The sequence below is a fragment of the Mugil cephalus genome, chromosome 15 (assembly GCF_022458985.1).
Source record: "Mugil cephalus isolate CIBA_MC_2020 chromosome 15, CIBA_Mcephalus_1.1, whole genome shotgun sequence".
Classification (NCBI taxonomy): Eukaryota; Metazoa; Chordata; class Actinopteri; order Mugiliformes; family Mugilidae; genus Mugil; species Mugil cephalus.
In genome coordinates, this window is record NC_061784.1 from 14,548,575 (window position 1) to 14,569,716 (window position 21,142).

The 21,142-nt window shown below is 41.4% G+C and overlaps 4 protein-coding genes and 1 non-coding gene across 11 annotated transcripts; 4 read left to right on the forward strand and 1 right to left on the reverse strand.

Annotated features, from left to right (window-relative positions):
* The first annotated feature begins 166 nt into the window (after positions 1-166).
* Positions 167-1,899, forward strand: LOC125021593 (histone H2A-like). Its single transcript, XM_047607715.1, has one exon. It carries the CDS (start codon positions 320-322, stop codon positions 701-703), a length of 384 nt encoding a protein of 127 aa, XP_047463671.1. The 5' UTR covers positions 167-319; the 3' UTR covers positions 704-1,899.
* A 533-nt stretch (positions 1,900-2,432) lies between these two features.
* Positions 2,433-3,221, reverse strand: LOC125021594 (histone H2B 1/2-like). Its single transcript, XM_047607716.1, has one exon. The coding sequence runs from the start codon at positions 3,182-3,184 to the stop codon at positions 2,813-2,815; it is 372 nt and encodes a 123-aa protein (XP_047463672.1). The 5' UTR covers positions 3,185-3,221; the 3' UTR covers positions 2,433-2,812.
* A 2,651-nt stretch (positions 3,222-5,872) lies between these two features.
* LOC125021592 (hepatitis A virus cellular receptor 1 homolog) lies at positions 5,873-9,388 on the forward strand. 2 transcript variants are annotated; one of them, XM_047607712.1, is made up of 7 exons: positions 5,873-6,005; positions 7,185-7,371; positions 7,449-7,585; positions 7,681-7,713; positions 8,095-8,225; positions 8,447-8,549; positions 8,675-9,388. In XM_047607712.1, the coding sequence occupies exons 1-7, from the start codon at positions 5,963-5,965 to the stop codon at positions 8,752-8,754; spliced, it is 714 nt and encodes a 237-aa protein (XP_047463668.1). In that variant the 5' UTR covers positions 5,873-5,962; the 3' UTR covers positions 8,755-9,388. The 2 variants fall into 2 exon arrangements, with proteins under 2 accessions (XP_047463668.1, XP_047463669.1); XM_047607713.1 differs by having other exon boundaries at positions 7,524-7,585.
* A 550-nt stretch (positions 9,389-9,938) lies between these two features.
* On the forward strand, positions 9,939-10,010 carry trnad-guc. Its single transcript has one exon. It is a non-coding gene; the product is annotated as a tRNA-Asp (tRNA).
* A 340-nt stretch (positions 10,011-10,350) lies between these two features.
* On the forward strand, positions 10,351-20,875 carry uimc1 (ubiquitin interaction motif containing 1). Of its 6 annotated transcripts, none has more exons than XM_047607948.1 (22): positions 10,351-10,424; positions 10,733-10,810; positions 11,493-11,605; positions 11,700-11,784; positions 11,871-12,001; positions 12,809-12,938; positions 13,039-13,187; positions 13,305-13,967; positions 14,323-14,374; positions 14,464-14,567; positions 14,872-14,993; positions 15,825-16,086; positions 16,251-16,306; positions 17,105-17,292; positions 17,376-17,437; positions 17,536-17,641; positions 17,728-18,063; positions 18,503-18,575; positions 18,788-18,887; positions 18,986-19,034; positions 19,709-19,742; positions 19,821-20,875. In XM_047607948.1, the coding sequence occupies exons 2-22, from the start codon at positions 10,768-10,770 to the stop codon at positions 19,990-19,992; spliced, it is 3,030 nt and encodes a 1,009-aa protein (XP_047463904.1). In that variant the 5' UTR covers positions 10,351-10,424; positions 10,733-10,767; the 3' UTR covers positions 19,993-20,875. The 6 variants fall into 6 exon arrangements, with proteins under 6 accessions (XP_047463904.1, XP_047463903.1, XP_047463905.1 ...); XM_047607947.1 differs by having other exon boundaries at positions 10,360-10,441; XM_047607949.1 differs by having other exon boundaries at positions 10,360-10,441; positions 13,308-13,967.
* The last annotated feature ends 267 nt before the right edge of the window (positions 20,876-21,142 follow it).

Consider the following 21,142-nt stretch of genomic DNA (forward strand, 5'->3'; position numbering starts at 1 on the left):
ATAATGAAATGAATGAAGTAATAACATGTGCGTGGATGCTACTGAGTGAGTGATCTATAGGGATCTTTGTGAATAGCCTTCATTTTTATTAAATAGCTGACAGGTTAAGTGGAAAACGTAAACTTATTTAGTGAGTGAAATGCACATTTTAAAACCACTCAGGCGGGAATGACGACGCATGCGCTGACACGTTCAGAAGATAACCAATCGCGTGTGCGCAGCAGCACAGACACATTTGCATGAATGTGGTATAAATGCAGAGCTCTGACGTGGCCGACTTCATTTTCTAAGTGAGAAAAATAAATTACTAAGCAACAAAATGTCTGGACGTGGTAAGACCGGCGGAAAGGCCAGAGCAAAGGCAAAGACCCGCTCTTCCAGGGCCGGGCTCCAGTTCCCCGTCGGCCGTGTCCACAGGCTGCTGAGGAAGGGTAACTATGCCGAGCGCGTCGGTGCCGGAGCTCCGGTCTACTTGGCTGCGGTGCTCGAGTATCTGACCGCTGAGATCCTCGAGTTGGCTGGAAACGCTGCTCGCGACAACAAGAAGACCAGGATCATCCCCCGCCACTTGCAGCTGGCCGTCCGCAACGACGAGGAGCTCAACAAGCTGCTTGGAGGAGTCACCATCGCTCAGGGTGGTGTCCTGCCCAACATCCAGGCGGTGCTGCTGCCCAAGAAGACCGAGAAGCCCGCAAAGAAGTAGATCGCTACCGGGAGAACAACCAAACAAAGGCTCTTTTAAGAGCCACCCATCACTACTGGAAGAGCTATACTTTCTATTTTTACTTTTCTGCAAGTATACTATTGATGATGAAAATTAAAAAAAAACATTATGGGGTATCAGCATTTAAATCTTCTCAGACCATTGTTCTGAGAATAGCAGTATGTTTATGGTTTCCTCACCAGCTAGACACAATTTAGGAAAACAATATCTGTAGGGGGTGGGTAGAGTACTGTGACTTCAAACTAACATTTCTTTACTGCTTACAATACAGTACAACAATTAAATAATTTATCTTATACTGCACACAGTTTGATATTATCGCCATTTAGATCTATTACCGCTCATTTTGTAAAGAACCTTAAATGTAGGTATGTAAATGAATGCATTCAGATGCAGGTCATCCACTAATTCAGACTAGCATCTATCTTCATAAATGCTGATTGTTGGCTCTGTGGCCTTGACTGGTTCCTGTTTCCTCTTTTTCATCAATGTTCAAATCCAATCCTCAATAATTCTCAACCAACTTACAGTTTGATTTCTGAGCTCTGTGAGGTATCCTACTGAGGCCTAAAGCTGCCATGGGCTCACATATTTTTTTCGTTTTCCCATGACCAGTTAATTTCCTCAGTTTTTTCTCAATCTTGAGTTATTTATCCCATTACTTCAAGTAAACAGAGTTTTTATCTTGGGAAAACAAGACCCCTTTCACAGAGACATCAGATAACTTCTGGCACTACATGTGGTTTGAGTCGTAAAGTGTAGATGCCAGGATGTAAGTCGGTTCCTTAATGAAATTCGGCATATTTTCTAAAGGTAAGATTGAGACTATAATATTGTAGGTTTAGTATTTATCATCATTTCCCTGGTATTTTTAGTGATTGTTACTGTTATGCTGCTGCTGCTGCCTTGACATGTCAATGTAATTAATCTTTTATTTTCTCTCCTCCTGTTCTCCTTGTGTCCATATCTCAACAGTATCCATCAAGATTTTTTCTGTTTACTGCTCTTTTTATATACAGGACATATTTTTATATTTTATATATTCTCATTTGTACATTTTGTTTACAATTTCTGTTTAGCTGCTGCACCGTAGGTAGGCCTTTGAGGAAGGTAATTTCAATCCTGTATTGTGTTGTAATTGTCAGAATTGGCAATAAAGTTGATTTGACTTGAAAGTATGGCACATTTTACCACTATTTCAATCAGCCAGTCATGTTGTCATGTGGCTGCCTTATGTTCTACTCTGCTCCTGTCAATTTAGTTGGAAATCACTCTCCTTCACCTCCAGAGCTGGAGTTAAACTCATCTGTCCACATCCCACCCAGATATTCAGCCTCCTCTTCTTCCATTCACCACCACCAGTGTGTTTCCTATTGTTTTGAAAATAAGATGCTATTTTAATATGAATTGATGAAAAGGCTTTTGAAAAAAAAAAGAAATCCTGTTTGGCTTTCACTCTCCATGTGGGATGACTAAAACTATAAAAGTAAGTATGAAAAAAGGGATGTTTAAAAAAAAATATTAAAAAAAAATATTCATGAAATCTCCATTTTTATTATACAATATTTCAACTTAGAGCAACTACATGAACATACTTCATGTCATCAAAGCATGTCCTTATACACAATGTGTTAAATTGATGTGGATCATTTCTAAATCATCAAAACAGTAACATGACAGTAGGTGTAAAGAACTGCAGAATGTGCCATTTGCTCTGACAACGCCTTTGTTTTATTTTCAATAATTTAAGTACAATTTCGGCACATTGGTGCCATCTGCTGTTAGGTCATAGTAATACAGTACATAGTAATCGAGAGCCGAGTACATCGTCTTCTAATTCAGGCCTGTGGGTTTAGATAATAGCACTAAAAGCTAGTACAGCACAATCACATTATAACTGAGGACAACCAATACAATATAAACGTTTGTGGCAGTTCACACGTTTAATGACCGATATGTTTGAACATATTTTTGCTACGCATCACTGAACAAGTTAAGTACTTTCCATTTAAAACAAGGAAACAATTCTCTTGAGGTGGAGTGAGTGGCTCTTAAAAGAGCCTTTGTGTTGGTGTGTAGACCGGGAGTCTACTTGGAGCTGGTGTACTTGGTGACGGCCTTGGTGCCCTCAGACACGGCGTGCTTAGCCAGCTCACCGGGCAGCAGCAGGCGGACGGCGGTCTGGATCTCCCTGGAGGTGATGGTGGAGCGCTTGTTGTAATGAGCCAGACGAGAGGACTCACCGGCGATCCGCTCGAAGATGTCGCTGACGAACGAGTTCATGATGCCCATGGCTTTGGAGGAAATACCGGTGTCAGGGTGGACCTGTTTCAGCACCTTGTACACGTAGATGGCATAGCTCTCCTTCCTGGTCTTTCTCTTCTTCTTGCCGGTCTTCGACACGCTCTTGGAGACGGCTTTCTTGGAGCCCTTCTTGGGTGCTTTCACTGGATCAGGCATGACGTCTTACTTCGATTGTTCTCGAGATGAAGTGAGCCGCAACACAGTGCTCTATTTATATAAATGACATGCAAATCAAGCTGCGCTGTTGCTCAAACCTGATTGGTTGGTTTCGATGTGAGACTGCGCATGCGTTGTTTAACTGTCGTTCCCGCTCAGAGCCATTTGAAATGTGAAGTTTCCCTCAAAAACCCTCAAAATTTCACTTCAATTAATAATTGACTTAATTAATAAGGTCAGTTTCTTTAGATAGATAGATAGATAGATAGATAGATAGATAGATAGATAGATAGATAGATAGATAGATAGATAGATAGATAGATGTCCTGAAGAGAGGTACATATCCCTTTCAGGTCAGAGAGCCAGAGAAGAACAACTCAGTTGATTATAGAGGAAGATACTACCCCCAAATGTTAAAAAAAAAAAAAAGAAAAGAAAGAAAGAACAACCATTACTTAGACTGGTTCTTACTGGGAGAACTAGATTAGGGAAGAGTGGCTCATATGTTTTTTAGTGTTGTGTGAAAATGGCAAAATTGCAGTAAAGCCCTTTTTTTAAAAAAAAAAAAAAACGGAAGACTGCAACAGGAAGAAAAAGAAAAATACAAATATGGACCCTGAAGAAGTAGGAAGTCAAGCAGAGAGAGACAACTGATTCATCCATATTCCTGGAAAGTGAAGATGCTGTTGGAGAAGTGAGGGACTGTAGCTGCGGCCTTAAAAAAATGAAGTAATTGCACAGTAGAATTGCAGTATCTTTAACTTTTTTATTTATATTTCCACTTTAATTATCTTTAATTCTTTATCTATACTGTTTTTATTTAGTACCTATATACTATAGTTGCATATAGGAAATAATCTGGGACCTGAGTGCATAATTTCATTCAATCTCATGCTTCTGTATGGTTGCAAATGACAAATAAAAATCACTGAATCCTTTCATTGAATCATATTATGTCTCATCGAATGTCTCATATTTACTAGGAGGCTGGTAACTGGCAATTTCACAGGGCAGGAGAATTTTAATTTCACTATCGAATCCAACACGATTCTTCCCATGTGATTTTCATGGTGTTGCTGTCTGAGTTGCATGGGTCCTTGGGTAGCTTCAGGCTGCTCATTGATGTCATTAATGGTATGTTTGTTTCCCTCCTCCCAGGCGTTTTGGGTGATGTTCACCCAACGTTAGTGATAGAGAGTAACATATTTTATGGGTGGAATTTACCCAATGTTTGTGTTTGTGTGTTTAAATCAGGCGCTCTTCGCACTTTTTAAGGGAAACGACATTCAGGCCGGCCACATTCTCTGCCCCATTTCATCCACAGCTGTCATCCTGTCCCGGGCTTGGTTACTCTGGCATGCTAACAAGTGAGTAATGTGTAGCTAACGTTAGGGGCCACTGTGTGTGCTATACGGCATGATGAAGGCTGGTGTGATAAACTCATGGATCATTCACAAGGAGAATGCCTTGAAGAGAGGTTCAAGAGAGGCATTCAAATCTGTCACGTCAGCTCAGAGTCCTCATCTGCAGCGTGTGCAACATCCCTACACCTGGCACTCCTGCTTGCAAGGTTGGACCAGTGGCAGCAGAAAGCAAAGATCCCTTAGTGAGGTGTGCTGACTGCTCCACAGGCTTGGACAGGAAGACACGACACAGGTGTCATGTCTGTCATTGACCAGTGTGTCCTCACCACTACTACCCTACCTGTACTGACTGCATGTAAGGCATAAGGTAAGTTAGAGTTGTCCCAGAATTTGCATGTAATCCTTAATTAGTATAATGACTATGAATAAATGTCACTTAATGATAATTTCCAAAGAAATTCATATAGTCAAAAAATATTTCCCCTCTCAAAAAATGCCATTTTTTGTCTATCTCTCCCACAGTTGTCAGTGATGCAGGAAGACTGTGCCTTCAACAGACAAGGCTCACATGTCCCAGGAATGGGTGGACCGGAGAACAAGTTCCCAGCTTCATTATTTATTTATTTTTTTGTTGTTGTTTGGAAATTTCTCGTTAAGGATTACTTGATTTTTCAATAATTTTGCTGCCTTTTGATAGGGTCCCCTATGGTACCTTTTTTATTTTTTATTTTATGTGATATTTTATATTGGGAAATTAAAGAACAGTACTACAATTTGGCAGACTGTGTTGTACTTTTACATAAATTGATGAAAACTATATTTTGTCCGGAATATTACATCAGGTAAAATATACCCAACATTAGTGATGGTGTTACACATTTTAATGTTATGTTCTAGGGTTAAGGTTGAGGTACATAGATAGTAGTAATAGAGTTCAGAGCTGCTGTGTGTCTGTTTTCATGTTTCATGTTTTATATGATGTTTAAGGACACATATTACCAACATCACATATATCATAGCTGGACTCAAACCAGCGATGCTGTGATCACATGTTCAGACTTTTAAATATCTCAGATATTTAAAATGCAATACAGATACTTGGGGGTGAAAAATAAAAAAGGGTAAGTGGGGAATGTAGTAGATAATGAGGATTAATAAGAATGTTGTTCGTCTGGTCTTAACTTCGGCACAGACATTGGAATAAGATATCTTTCTGTGACGTTAGCGTTCGCTAGCTTAGCCATCAGAACAGTGTGTCCAGCTCTGTTGTCCCTGACCTAGTCTAGTGTGGAAATCACCTCTGACTATAAATATCAAGATAAGTGGAAAAGAGAAGTTAAACACTGACTCAACTGTCTGACTTCTGTCTTTCTGTCTGTCTGTCTGTCAGTTTGTCTGCAGAGACAACAACAACATGCTGCTGCTTCTCATCTTCAGCTCAGTCTGTGTCCCCTCAGGTCAGTCTGATTCCGCTAATATTAACATTCACTCATTCATTCATTTATTCATTCATTCAAGCAGGTGAAGAAGAGTAGATGTTGCTAATGTTGTAGTTACGGTTTAACCTCTCAAACCATCTAGGTCAGTGGTTCCTCAACTTTTCCTATGAAGCCCTGCGTTGATTATCTAAGAACGAAGTAGAATGGGATTTATCCATCGATCTATCTTGATTTCTTTTCATATACTTTTGATTTCTTTCAACTTATTTATAATTTGTTATGGCCATTTTATATTACTTGGATGACAAATTCTACAATTGTCAGAATTTCAATGAATCACAATTAAATATCATTTATTTTTAATCTATATTAATCACATTTCATTTTGCATGAGCAAACACATTCAAAAAGAAGGGAATATATGCACTTAACATGTTTGCAGGAGTGGCGAGATATTTGAAGGCCAGTGTTGCCAGCTTGTCTTTGTCTTGGTTTGTCTCAAGCTAATGACATGTTAGCTGAAGTGCTAGCAGAATCCCCAACTATGTAATACATAACTAACGTATGCTTTTGTGTTAATGTGACATTTTAAGATGGAAGGGATTTGGTGAAAGAAATCTACTTAGTGCATAGTGTGCATAACATTTTATTGCTGTCTGTCACTACCGTATTAACGGTACTTCTACTTATAGACAAACTGCCTGAAATGCATTGCCAGAAAAGTATCTCATCATTCAGTGCTGCAGATGGCTTACCTGCATTAAAATGTTTAATCAGATTAATCATGATGATGGATTAATTTGCCTTAACACGTTAATTTTGACAGCCCTAGTGAAAACATTTCCAGAATAAAAAAATCTGAAGATGTGATGAACCAAATATAAAACTGTTATTAGCTAATTATTTTAGCGATTATAAATCAGAAAATATTGCTGATGATGTAGAAACGAAGTGTTTAAAACTTAACTGATTCGGAAGAGATTTCTTTTCCAAAGCTGCAAACAGCTCAGCAGTGAAGTCACTCTGAGGATATAAACTTCCAGGGTTCAGTTCTGATCTAAGTTTTCTCTCTAAATGAAGAAGAACTTAGCATGTGAGAGACTTTACAGCTTGTTCTAAAATGTGGGTCATCTCCCCAGGCCGTGACACAAACACATCAGAGGAACTAATTTTAACATCTTTGTGTGTGTGCATTAGAGTCGGTCGCCATGGAGACTGTGGTGGGTGTGGCCGGCCAGGCGGTGAGGTTACCATGTGGCTGTGAGGCGGTGGAGCAGGGACAGGTGGAGGTGTGCTGGGGGAGGGGCGAACCGTCACTGTTTACCTGCCACAACATTTTAATTGACAGCTCCAGAGATAAAGTCACCTACAGAAAGTCTCTCAGGTAACACTGACTTTTGACCTCTGACCTCTGACCTCCAAAGGAACCTCCTTCATACTTAAACCAGTCTTCCTCTGCAGGTACGACATGTCCTCCTCCTCCTCTCTGATCATCTTCAGCTCTCGGACATCAGACTCTGGTTTTTATCACTGCAGAGTTCAGCTGCCCGGACTCTTCAACGACCAGACGTCCTCCGTCCTCCTTATCATCAGCAACCGTACGTCCTTCATTCAGCTTCTTCGTCCTGTTTCCATTGAGCTCATGTGAGAGATTTTGCTCATGTTTCATTTTGTTCTTAATTTTGTCCTGCAGCGTATTCTGTGTCCTCATCAAAAACATCAATTGGTGAGTACCTGCAGTTTTGATCCATCTCTTCCAGGTTTACTGTAGGTTATAATCTACTGCACATTTTCAGTAGTGTTCCCACATCAGACCCCACATCAGACTCGATTTAACTAAAACTTTACAAAAAATACATTTGTTTATGTTATGTTACATGTTTATCTTACATTAACAACCAGTGGAGCATGGTACTGTTGAATGATGATGAACATGGACACTGTCAGACTTAATGACTAGATATCAACACACTCAAATCAGTAGGTGATCAATATCTGCTGCATACCAAGATCAATAAACACAAAGAGGTTGTTAATTAAAGGGGAAAAAAACAAGCAAATGTTTTGTTTTAAGTCTCTCTCATCCGTGTGTGATATCATGTGTCAGGTGATGTAACGGAGCAAAAAGGAGGTGATGTTATAGAACTAAGAGGAACTGATGTCACAGAGCCAAGAGACACCAATGCTACAGAGTCAGGAGGCAATGATGTCACAGAGCCAGTTCTGGCTCAGGTTCAGGTAACTGACTTCCTGTTTACCATCTTCGTTCACTGTCGTCCATTTTATCTGAATTCTGACAGTGTTTGACAGTCACAGAAGCCTGCAAACAAACCACCACATTTCTCACAATGCACTGCTGCACAGCAGTGATGCAACCATACACTCAGTGGATGCAACATGATCATCAGCACCAGAGAAAACAGTGGGACAGTTATAGTTCTGGGTTTGTTTGTTGACAGTCATCCATCCAGCAGCACAGAGACACTCTGCAGATGTTCATTGGACACACGCTGAGACTGTCCTTCATCATCTTCATCCCTGCTCTGATGACTGCGGTTTACAGTCAGTACACACAAACACAACAAACATTCTATCTCTGTGAGGACCAGGACCTGAACCAGAACCATAAAACTCTCAATAAATTCAGAGCATTAGAGATTCAAAGTCAACTTATTTTTGTGTTTCAGAGGTTTGGAGGTCTAGACAGAAAGCAGAGACAGACAGGAGGACGGACCAAACAGATGAGGAAGACTGGACACAACTCTGATTCTGAGATCAAGAAACAAAGAGTCCTCATCACTGAAGCTTTTGCTCTATTTGGCCTTTCTAAAGTCCATCAGTCAGATGGTTTTAAAGCAAAGTATCAACATATCAAACATATTCAGTATGTTGAGTACCACAAGGCCCTGTACAAGGATCTTTGATTTAGTAAGTGTACATGATAACCTTTTCAGCTAAATATCAGTTTTTATGCAGACGACACTTTGATTTATGTTCCTGTCAGATTAATTGATGGTGAGTAACATTTCAGTAGTTTTCCAGATGATCTCCAGACTCTCTTGGAAAAGTTTCAGAGAAGCCATGACATCCAGAAGGTCTAAAAGTCTTTAGTTTGTCCAGAACCAGAACCTGTAGCTCATATACACTAGTTCTCATGCTTTAATGTTGAATGATGATCACCTGTAGGAGCAGCTATGTTAGCACATGGTGTGATGTTAGCAATTTAGCTGTTGTGATCAGTAACAGAACACAATGTCTATGAACATAAAACTTTTTATATGCAGTCCATGGTAATGCAGCATGAATATAAAGAAACAAATCAACAAGCCTGTGAAAACATATGTTTTGATTTCTTTAAGTTCATCAATACAAAAAATAAAAATAAAATGTTTAGTATTTGAGATGATCCTTCATTTGTTCAAAGTTTAAGGTTGTACAAGAACAAAATGTTAGTTATACTAAAACTTCTTACACAGAAACAAAGGATGGTCAGGTGTCAGGTGTTATCTAAGCTGAGGCATCATGGATTGCAGCCTCGGAGGCCTCATTCAGTTTCACACTGCAGAAAAATATCTAGAAAGGATTTATTTATTTTTTCACTGCTGTTTGGCGCAGTCTATCTAGCAAAGCCATTATTTCAGTTTTCTTATTTTTTTGTCAAATAAAGTAGTAGTGAATAGTAGAACCTTTTAAAACAGCGCCACAACGCTTCAGTGGTCCAAAGGCTAATTAGTACTACCATAGTGAATGAATGGGAATCTGTTTAGCTCAGTTCAGCTAAACAATTCTCCCGAAGTCCTATTAATTGAGTGAAGTGAAGGTGTAAATTACGAGAATGGTGAACAAATAGAGTATCCGGTGCGAAAACATACACAAAGCACAATCAGATAACTACCGCTATGGTTACTATGATTAGGTCATTACACACAGACCCTGGCTTCTATATCGCCTTCCTCGTTAGTATAGTGGACAGTATCTCCGCCTGTCACGCGGAAGACCGGGGTTCGATTCCCCGACGGGGAGTTCTTTTTTTATTTGTATTATTTCATTTTGTGTTTTTTTTTCTGTTTTGTTGACTTATGGTTGACATTTTTACTAAACGCCGAAGCAGGGTGAAAACCACGAATTAGACTATTCGTTGGAGTACTTCTGGACACATCCGGCGTCTCTTTTGGCGCACGTACAAATGTCTCAAGCGAAACTAAACATTCCTGTAACGAGGAGTGATTTACACTTTTAATGTTTAAGGCTGGTCTTTACAGGGCAGCTCTATTTGTAACCACTGACTGCATATATATGCTTTAACCTTAACACGACTTGTTGGCTTCTCGTGTAAAATTGTACATGAAGGCAACGCGCTACGTAATAGTCACGTGATCGGACGTAACGTACAGAAACAAACATGGCGCCGCGAAAGTGAAGAGCATAGATCTAATGGTAAAGAGAGCTGAGCTGTGAGTGTTTCAGGACGGAATATTATCCGTCCACTTGTTGTTATCTATGTCTCTCGAAAAAAGAAAGACAGGAGCGACTGTTTCGTCCCCATTTTTAAGCACATACAACCGAAAATGTGAACTTTATTCGCAGTTTTCAGCCATGATGTGTTCTCGCATTTGTTTATGCTAACGTCAATTCTTAACTGATGTTTGAAGCTAGCGAGTGTTTAAATTCGGTTTGATTAATTAATCTCTGTATTTGCTTTTTTCTTCTTCTTCTTTTTTTTTTTTTTTTTAAATTTTACTCAGAGGTCAGATAGTTTGATGTCCACAGCCGAGGACAGATGAGAGGAAGAAGACGACAGTCTACATCATCCAGTAAATCAGGTCTCAGCTCACACAAAATTAACATTATTTAAAAAATAATACAGGGGATTATTAAGAATCTGTGTGTTTAGATTCGCTTACATTGTCCTGTTTAGCTAATGTCACAGTTTCTTTACCATGTTCAAGTTTTTGTTTTGTTTTGTTTTGCAAACTAATCTTCTAAATCTCCAGAGTTGCCTTTCAGATTGATGTGAAGTTTTCTGTTAGAATGAGCAGGATTACAAATGAGGCAGGTGTTCACAGGAAGACTCGAAAATGCCCTACATGGCTGCACAGCACATCAAGAAAGCTCTGAAAGATATACACCCTATAAACATGTTTACCTTATAATTAAACCTTTAAAATGGTAGCTGAGAATACATTGTCTGCCTTCAGCCCGGCCCGACCTTTTCTAGTTTATTTATTTTTCTGCTATAAACCAAAACTTGAATGCATTCGACTCTAGGAGAATACAAACACACCACTTCTGGTAACGAACGTCTCCTCTGCAGCGACTTAACTCTTGGTCTTCGTTTCTTGGTGAGAGTTCTCTCTCAAAGAAATGTAGAAGAGTTTGTCCAAAGATTTCGGCCATGAATTAGAAATTACACCAGAAACACAGGAAGTGCAAATAGTTCAAGTGTGATTTTAACTGGTGAAGTTTTGAGTTTGTTTTTTATTTTTGCATCTTGTTTGGATTTAGTCGCTCTTGAGCAAACCGGGATGGCTCTGAGGAAGCCAGCAATCAACGACACTGTCTCAGAGAGCCAACAGATGGACGAAGACACTCAGGAGGACGACGACACAGACAATAAGGTCTGTGAAGGTGTCAGGAGGAAATGAATCATGTGTCACTGACAGGTTTTAAAAACATCTTCCATCCTTGCTTTTCTGCTCTTTGTTCTTCCAGGAAGAGTTATCTGTATCTCTTCTGTCGGTGTCATCAGCAAGAGACAAACGAAGGAGGGGGAGAGAAACCAAACCCAAACCCAAAGGTACATGAACTTCTATTCCACCCAGTACCTGTGTCAGTGATTTTTTATTTTTTTTGTTGTTGTTAACCTGGAAGTGTTATCTGCAGAGATGACGGAGGAGGAGATGATGGACTTAGCTCTGCGTCTGAGCAAACAGGAGGCCAGTGTGTCTGCGCTCAGACAGAGAGAGGAGGACGAGGCCGTGATGAAGGCCATCCAAGAGAGCGTGAGTGCAGAGGTTGTTAAAGGATCATTCTGATCTGTTTCAGTATTCTACTGTTTAAGTAAAAGATCTTAATTATGATGCTTTCCCAGCTATTAAAAAGCATTTATATAATATGTTGCACATACTATATAAACCGATTCCACATAGAACTTGGAATTGTATGTGAAAAACACAAAGTGACAAGTAGAAAGAAAATTATACATGATTTTATTTTTTCAAATAAAAATATGACAAGTCTGTTGTGCTAAAGTATTCAGCCTCCTTTTCTCTGAGTGCAACCAGTTGCCTTCAGAAGTTATCGAATGTTGACCTAATGACTAAATAGAGTCCTGTACGTAATCTAATCTCAGTACAAATACAGCTGCTCTGTGTCGGCCTCAGAGGTTTCTTAAGAGAATAGTGGGGAGCGAACAGCATCATGAGTCCAAGGAACACACCAGACAGGTCACGGATGAAGTTGTGGAGAAGTTTAAAGCAGGGTTAGGCTACAGAAAGATTTTCAGTAGACGTTAATATAAATACTGTAGGTACTGAGAGTCACCAAGAAGGAAGTAGAAACATAATTTATTAGTGTTTTCAGTAACTTTACAGACTGTAAAAAGTTTTTACAAATGTGTTAAATTTCCCACTGGCTTACTTTATTTTGATACTGAATAAAGGCTCCCTTTAAAAAGTCAGAAAATTAACTACATCTTCATCAAGAACAAACCAAAACCTCTTCCAAGATCATCAGAAACCTGCAAAACGAATCGGAAATGATCATTGACTAGATTCACGACCTGGTAAATCACAGCAGAACTTTGTGTTATTCTCTTGTAGATGGTCGACCAGGCGTCTCAGAGTGAATCTCTCAGGCTTTGCTCCCGACGGAAACTCTTGTACCCGAATGGGATCCGAGCGTCTGCCCCAGACGAAGACGACTGCGAGTCAAAGACGGACCTGAGCTCAGGTGGGTCGACTCTTAGCAACTCTTAGCGGAGTCTGACAAGTTAGGTTGTTCTCCAGAGAAAAAAGAAAATCAGTCAAATTCAAATGTGTTGAATTTCCAGACATGAATTCTGGAGATGACGACAACAGGAGTAAAAAGCGGAGAAGGAAAGCAGAAAGTCCTCTGCCGGAGATGCCAGACTTGTCCCAGACTCAGAAAATCTCATCTCAGGATTCTTTAACCCACTTAGAGTCTCTGGACTCTCCGCTGGTTCGTCAACTTTTATTCATTCTCCTTCTGGAGTTGGTCATTTGTTCACTAGAGGAGAAAATATTTGCTGCTTTGTGTGATTTATTTCTTTTTTTTTTGTGTTTGTATCCGTTGAAGCAGAGCTCTGACTCGACGCAGATCGACGACTGCGAGCTCCGTAAATCTCCCGTCTTCCCCTTGACCGGCTGCAGAGCCGAGGTCCAAATCAGCCGGCTGAACCAGAACCTGCTGGACTCCTGCAGAAACTCAGGGTTTGTCTTCTGCTCTCAGGACAGTTGCACTTCCACTCAAAAGTCCGCTCGGCCCAAGAGCCCGACGTTCCCAGGACGTAACGTCACGCCCTGTCCCAAAAGTCCCGTCTTCTCAGAGAACGATCGGGGAGACGACAGAGAAGCGGAGCCGAGTCCCGAGTATGTTAAAAGTCCCGTGTTTGGGAGGAACACTCAGCGTGAGGCGTCTCCAAGTGCCTGCAAACCCCACGGTGCTGCGTCTAGCCCAACCTGCGAAAACTCAGGGTTCAATTTCTCTTCTCAGGAGAGTTTATCTCCCTCTGCGAGGGCCTCGTCCTCCCGGCCCAAGAGCCCTGTATTCCCAAGCAGCCCCGGTCTTCCAGAGAATTCACCGTCCTCAGATGAATTAATAATAATCTCCGATACTCCAGGACGGGCTCAGCAGAGTCACGGCCACCGCAAAAGCCCAGGGTTTGACATGAAGTCGATTCCTTCGGCTGCAGAGCTACTAGCTTCAAACGGAAAAGGGAGTCCATCGGGCAGCAGGGAGGTGAGTCCAGGTGTAAAGGTCAGATTGTCAGAGTCTCTGAAGAGAAACTAAAATTAGAATTAAATATTTTGTCACTGAACCAACCACAGCTGAGACCATGTAAAAGAGCTGCCAGGTGTCGGTTTATTAGTGACTGAGACTTTACAGCTTGTTCCAAATATACGTCATCCCCACAATTCATAGCACACATACAAGAGATGCAGTCAAATCTGAAAAATGATGGATACTTTGTGTCACTGCCTCAGAATATTTAGTCAATTAATATCTAATGACGTACGTGCTTTCAGTAGGTGAGACCGTACAGCTTGTTCCAACGTGTACGTCATGTCACTAATTCGATTCTTACCAAATGTAGGACACGAGGGCCGACGGCGGGTTAAACTCGATCAGCAGGCCGTCTGAATCAGGTGAAACATCAAACACTGTGCGCTTCATCTTTACCAGCAGTTGGAGTCGTCTTCATTTGTTTGTCTCTGGGTTTTTTTACGTTATGCAGACAAGCCAAAGAACAGGTTCAACAAAGACTGGAATTCACCCCAGGTGGAGATGAGCAGCGACATGAAGCTCGTCTGGTCGGACGAGGGGGAAGAGGACGTCACGGTATGTACCGTCAGCTTTAGGTTGATCGGATGACGTTTCGTTTACCTGAAGGAACAAGGTCGATGAAATCTTATTGCCCCCAAACTGATTTCCCGTTTACCTCAACATTTGAATTTGCTCTGTGAGCTGTTGGACATGAAAATATAAGGCCCTTTTATAAATGATGACCTGAACAGTGTAAGTGATGTCTGACTCGTGAGGATATTCAGAAGGTTTTTTAAGTAGTGGTTAATACAAAAAAGTAGGAAAAATAACATTAGTTATTATCTTTTCGTCTTCGTCACTTTTCCGCTCTGCTTTGCAGCCGGCCAGCTCCCCCAGTCCGGTCTTCCCCGAGGAGGCCCCTGTCCACCGGGCGGAGAGCCAGACGGCCTCCCTGAACCACGAGGCTGCAGCTTCTCCAGAAACGACCGGGCTGAACCGCAGGTCAGTGACGGGAGATTAAAGGCAGACTTTATTTTAGGCCTCAGTCGAGATGCATTTTACAGGAAGAAGAAGGAAAACAAGAAAGAAGCAAGAAATTCCAGACATCCCTCTCCGTAGTAACACATGTCTGAGTTCACCACCTCCCAGCCAGACATCCCCAGTAAACCTCCAGAGAGATGCTCCCCAGAGAAATCCTCACCAGATGCCCTGAACCGCCTCAGCTGGCTTCTTTCCACCATCACTTGTAAAAAAAAAAACGGATTAATTACTTTGGAGCTGGGCCAACAACACATTACTAACATGTTGTTTGTTTCCTCGTCATCATCTCCGATCTGTATCGTGTGAATCTCGATTTATCTTGAAATCGACGGTAAAATCAAGAAATCAATAATCAATATTATCTGCAAATGTGAGATTGTGAGTAACATCCTGTAGTGTGTGCAGCAGAATACACTGATCAGCCACTACATTATGACCACTAGCAGGAGAAGGTAATAACATTGACCATCTTGTGGAAAATCATTGTTCTGCTGGGAAAGTTTTTGAGCTGACATTTGTGTTAATGTCACTTAGACATGTGGTACCCACCTAGACCAGACCAGGCCCCCACCCCACCCCACCCCATAGCAATGACACTCAAAAACTGTTTAGGAACACCTCAAAAAAACATGAAAAACTGTGTAACCTGGTCTCCAAAATCACCACATTACATAACATTCAACAGTACCAGCCTCAATCTAGAGGTGTCTCAAGTATTTAAAGATCAGAGCAACTCTTCACCCTGAATTATTTTTCTTCTTCTTCTTCTTCTTCTTCTATCGCGTCCACCAGCCGACTGCGTCCATCCACCACGGAGCAGGACCTGCAGGGGAAGGTCAGCGCGACGTCGCCCTCGTCACTTGGGGAGCCCACAGGCAGGCAGACGGTTCACTACTACTGGGGGGTTCCCTTCTGCCCTCGAGGCCTCGACCCCGACAGGTACACCCAGGTGATCCTGGCTCAGATGGAGGTCTACAAAAAGAGTCTGAAACAGGCCCAGAGGTGTCTGCTGAGGAAGGCTGAGTGGGGAGAGGCCGTCCTGCCGCAGCCAGAGGTACATTTATCTAAAACACGTTGAATCCATCTTAGTTCTAAAGCTGATCGCTGTTAATAGTGGAGACTTCTATCAGATGTCGCGTCTCTAGACTTTCTGCAGATGTTAGATTTCATATGTTGAATCTGATCTTCTGACAGTCGTGACATGTTTTTTCCTCTTAGAAATCTCCTTCACCTGAGTCGCCCTCTGATTCACCTCAACATCCTGCTCCTCGAAGGTAACTCAACAATGACACCGTTTATTCAGAGTCCACAGGCTGATGGACGGTGAACAAAACATGAGAAGAGACTTCTGGATAAATTAATAAATTCCCCCTTTTTCTCCTCCTTCTTCTACCTTTTCCACCTCCTCCTCTGTTTCCTTCTCCTGTGAAGCTCCTCTTCATCAATAAACTTCTACAGTCACTGATGTTTTAATGTGAACACATATCTGATCACATCGTTTTGTTTAGTCTCCGTGGAAACCATTTACCGGTTAGACTTGATTCACGTGCAGTTATTGAGATGTTTCCATTTTCATTTTTCATAAACAGTTTGAGAAGTTTAAAGTTCAACGTAGACTTTAGACTTTGGTTTTTAATTTAGTGGCATTTCTTTAAATCCACTGTCAGGTTTACGCAGAACAAAAAGTTACACTAACGTACAGTAACGTAGTTTGTCCACTTGGTATCAGCAATGAGTCTGATCATTAGAAGTTTCACTCTAAAATAGAGAGATAGAATAGAAAAACCTTAATTTGTCCCTCAGTGGGGAAATTGCAGTTTGCAGAAAAGTAATAAGAATAAAGAGTGGACTGTGTAAAAGGATAAATAATGAGATTAAAAAGGTAGAATAGAATAAACAATATACAAGTATTGGCATATATACAAAAAGTAGTGAAATGCAACGGAAAGTAATTGGATTGTAACACAAAGTATTGCATGACAATCTGAAAGTGAAGGAGTTGCAAAACAGATGAAAAAAAAGTTTTTTAAAAAAATAGAAAGAAACCAAAATGTTGTGAACTTTGTTTTCAGACGAGGCCTCAGGCTGAGAGGCAAAAAACAGTTCGAATCAGCTGATTTCCTTCCAGCCGATGAGGAGGACGAGGAGGAAGAAACGAAGGGTGAAGAGGAGGAAAAAGAGAAGAAAAACAAAGAAGAGGGAGAGAAGATTGAAGGAGACGAAGGACAGGTGGACAACGACGACTGTGTGGTTTGTCCAGGTGCTGATATTTGCTGCGTCAAAGAACATCCGCCAAAAACAACGGTTATTACACTTAGTTCATCTTCTTCTGTTTGACACTAGAGACGCAACTGAGCGACGACAGCACCCAGGATCTGATAATAGAAGCTGAGGGACGAGCAGAGGTGACGATGAAATTCACATTATGGTCAAGAAACACAAAATGTGAAGAAAACGCTGAAATCTTCTCGGTTTCCCTGACGTTGCCCTGGTTTCTCCACAGCCTCCGCCTGAAAGCCCCGAGCTGTGTGAAGTCGAGATGATCCTCCGAGACGATTCTCCGGCCGGGGACGAGCCTCTGGAGCACGAGGAGGACATGGAGGTGGACGGTAACGGAGCCTTTCGTTTGCTCATGAACGTGTATTTTATTTTATTTTTTTATATATCTGTGACTATTTTCAAACTGTTTCCAAAGGAGAGCCGAAGAAGGGACTGGCCCCCGTCAGCAGCATTAATCCTGGAGGACAAACTGTGAGAGAGGAGGAGGAGGAGGAGCAGGAGGTGAAGGTGGACAGGACGGGTCCAGATGTGAATCCAGATGCGGAGCAGGTAAAACACAGAGGTCTTCAGAGGTCGACGTCGCCTGAACTGGAGTCGACCGTCGTCTCCTGCGGCCCAAAAGCCTCCGTCGACTGTCCCATCTGCCAGACCTCGTTCCCGGCGAGTGAGATCGAGGTTCACGCGGCGTACTGCGACGGGGACGGGGACGTGGACGTGGACGAGAGGAGGCCCGAAGTCGTCTGTTCCCAAGGTAACAGAAACGTGGAGAAGCTCAACCAAGCCAGGGTGAATTTTAACCAGAATCTACCGTCTCTTTAATATTTAATTCAGTTCACTTTATTTGTCCCCATGGAGCCATTTAAAAGGACATACAAAGCAGATCAGGCCACACAGTAGCACATTCAGGTTAAAAAGAAAACACATGACAGTAAGAGGACGAACAGGCTTCATACCCAGACATGCTGCTTATACTTATTTATTGGAAACGAGGCATCAGGGGTTTTATTGGTGATCGCTGGTCAAGATCTCAATCGTTCTTTTCCTCTACATTGTCTTTTTTGTTCCCTCCTGTCTTGTCTTGATGTTTATTCCTGTTGAAGTCCAATCAGTCACTCCGCCGGTGTCCTGTGGATCTCAGGTGAGACGAGGAGCTTCGTCGACCTGTTAAAACTTTCCTCTCCTCTGTTTAGTTTCGCTGAAGCCGTGGAGGAAGAGAACGAAGAGATCAGAGGTGGCAGCCGAAGAGACGAGCGACTCTGGGAAGTAAGTATTTATTCATGAGCCGTTGCATTTATTCAATTATTAAGAGTTTTCTGAATCAGAAAAGACTTTATTGCCAGTTATATTTGTACATGAATTTGCCTTGGTGTTTGTTGCATAACAATATAAAATATACACTCAAATATACAAAACATATATTCACTGTACAAACATGTGGGTTTGATGTGTTCTGACTATTTTAATTTGATCGACAGGAATCAGAAGTGCTACATCTGTCAGAGAGGCGTTCCTCTGAGAGAGTACAGCCGACACACCGAGCTCTGCATCAGGCGTCACCCAGTGAGGTCTGCAGCGGTAAGACCGTGAACTCAGCCGAGACTTTTATTTTGAAATCGCAAGGAAGTTGTTGATGAATGTATGAATGAAGTTTTTCTGTGTTTCTGATCTTTCAGAAGGGAAATCTGCTGTCGGCTCTGGAGCAGAATGATGGCAGGGACTCAGGTGAGGTTCTCATTGTTATGGTTGCTAAAGTCCAAATGATGCTTTTCTTCCATATTTACTCAACATCAGCATCTATAGAAGTCTAATATTCACGGAAACCTTCAGATTCATCACCTTTGACTTCTGGATTTCATGAAACATAAATTGATTCGTTTTATTTGTTGGATGAAGGTTAAATAAATAGCTGCACTGAGGAGATAAATTACTCACTTTTGATAAACTCTCACTTGAAAACTCTACACAATGAAAATACAGTTGAATCAACATCTCTCTGTTGTTATAAACTAATTCTTTCATGAAGCCGAGATTAAATACACCTGACCAGTAAACTGAAGCTCACCAGAGGAGACTTGAAACCTTTAGAAGACGGTTATAGTTTCCTGTTTGAAAAAATCTCTTTCTTCGTTTCCCTTATGGTCGGCTGCAGAATGTGGAGAAAATATTGTTTAATGTACTGGTAGTAGACATCTTGTTCTACAATATCTATTATTTGCCTGAGTCATGACACGCTCAACCACCAGCCTACCAGCTAATAGTAGCTCCTTTTAGCTTCCTAGCCATGAAAACAGCAGCTTAGCGACATTAAAGCTAACACTGGTATTCAAATCGTAAACAAAGCAGCAGAGTCAGTTTTCAGAGTCCGTCCTCACCCTAGCATTGTTGTGTCTTAACAGAAGCTGGGCCGTCTGGATCCAAACTCCAGCCGAGGTAAGGAGAGTCATTTCCTTCAAGACGTTTGTACCAGCTAGTTGTTGACTGTAGTTTTTCTTTCTGGTTCCTTTTCAGCGAAGTCATCGATCTGAACGATGATGACGACGACGATGACGACGACATTTCGACGTTGAGGATCAGCAACTCTCCCATCCGGTCCTTCACTTCCATCTCCGAGGCCACCGACTGCCTTATTGACTTCAAAAAGACGCAGCGAACCAAGAAGCTGAGCCGGCGACGAAGATGAGGATGACGAGGAGGAGCAACAGTAGCGACAAAAAAGACTGAAAACCAAAGCCTTTAAACAAAAGAACTGGAAAGACCTGAAACATTTCCTATTTTATTTAAACAGAAATAAACTGTTGACATTCTTTGGTTTTCATAATTGGATATAGCAGAAAAGCCCAAATTCTGTCAAATAGCTAATTAGCACTTTAAACAGCACATAGATGTCTCATGGGTCCAGATGCTACTCAGTCCTCCTCTTCATCCTTATCTCCATCTTCATGTCCAGTATTGTGCCTTTTTTTTTTTTGTTTTTTTTGTTTTACATGCAGCAAGCTCAGGATTAAGCGCCGCTCCCTCTCTTCATGGTGCCACAGCCCCTTGAACCCCAGCGTCACACTACTGTAGTCGGTTGTTACATAGGTCAGCCAGAGGTTTGAGTTTCCACTGAAAGACTTTGAAGCAACGCAACAATGTGCAACCTCCTGTTTTGTAAGACTCCACAGCGACGTTCAGTTGCATCAACCAGGCCAGTTTTTTCTTCATCACTTTTCTACGCGACTGGACGTTAAAGGCTGATAGAGATGATGCACTGTAGATTCTTCTGGTCAACAAATCCCCCCAGAAACAAAGGAAGCAACCAGATCAACATTTTCACTCTACGTGCACCGTCCTGCTGCTGCCAACTCACCAGATCTCCAAATATATATCAATCCACTGTTTAAAAATAGTCCCTGACAAACGCACTGTTTTCTTGTGTATTTATTTGTGGTAGCATTTTGTTTATGTATTTTAAAAGCAGCACCTGTTTTTGTTATCACGCTAAAAGATCCACAATGCATTGTTGGTTTTGGTCTTCAAATGGGGTTTGTTGATAATAAAATCGATATACTGTACATACACGATCACGGTTTTATTCTCTCGCCTGCTTTCAGTTGCTACCAACGCTAATACGAAATGCTAACATTTAATAATAAACTGAAAAGCAATGTTTAAGGAAGTTCTTTATGAAGGAAAACCACCACTTTGAATACTTTTGTGAAATACTGATTACAGATCAGTTAAAGTTTGACAAAATATTATGAAAAACTGTCTCGTCCTCTTTAGCAACCGAGGCTTAATCTTCTAAAAAATAAAAATAAAAAAATGGTCTCATTTCAATCAAGTTCTCA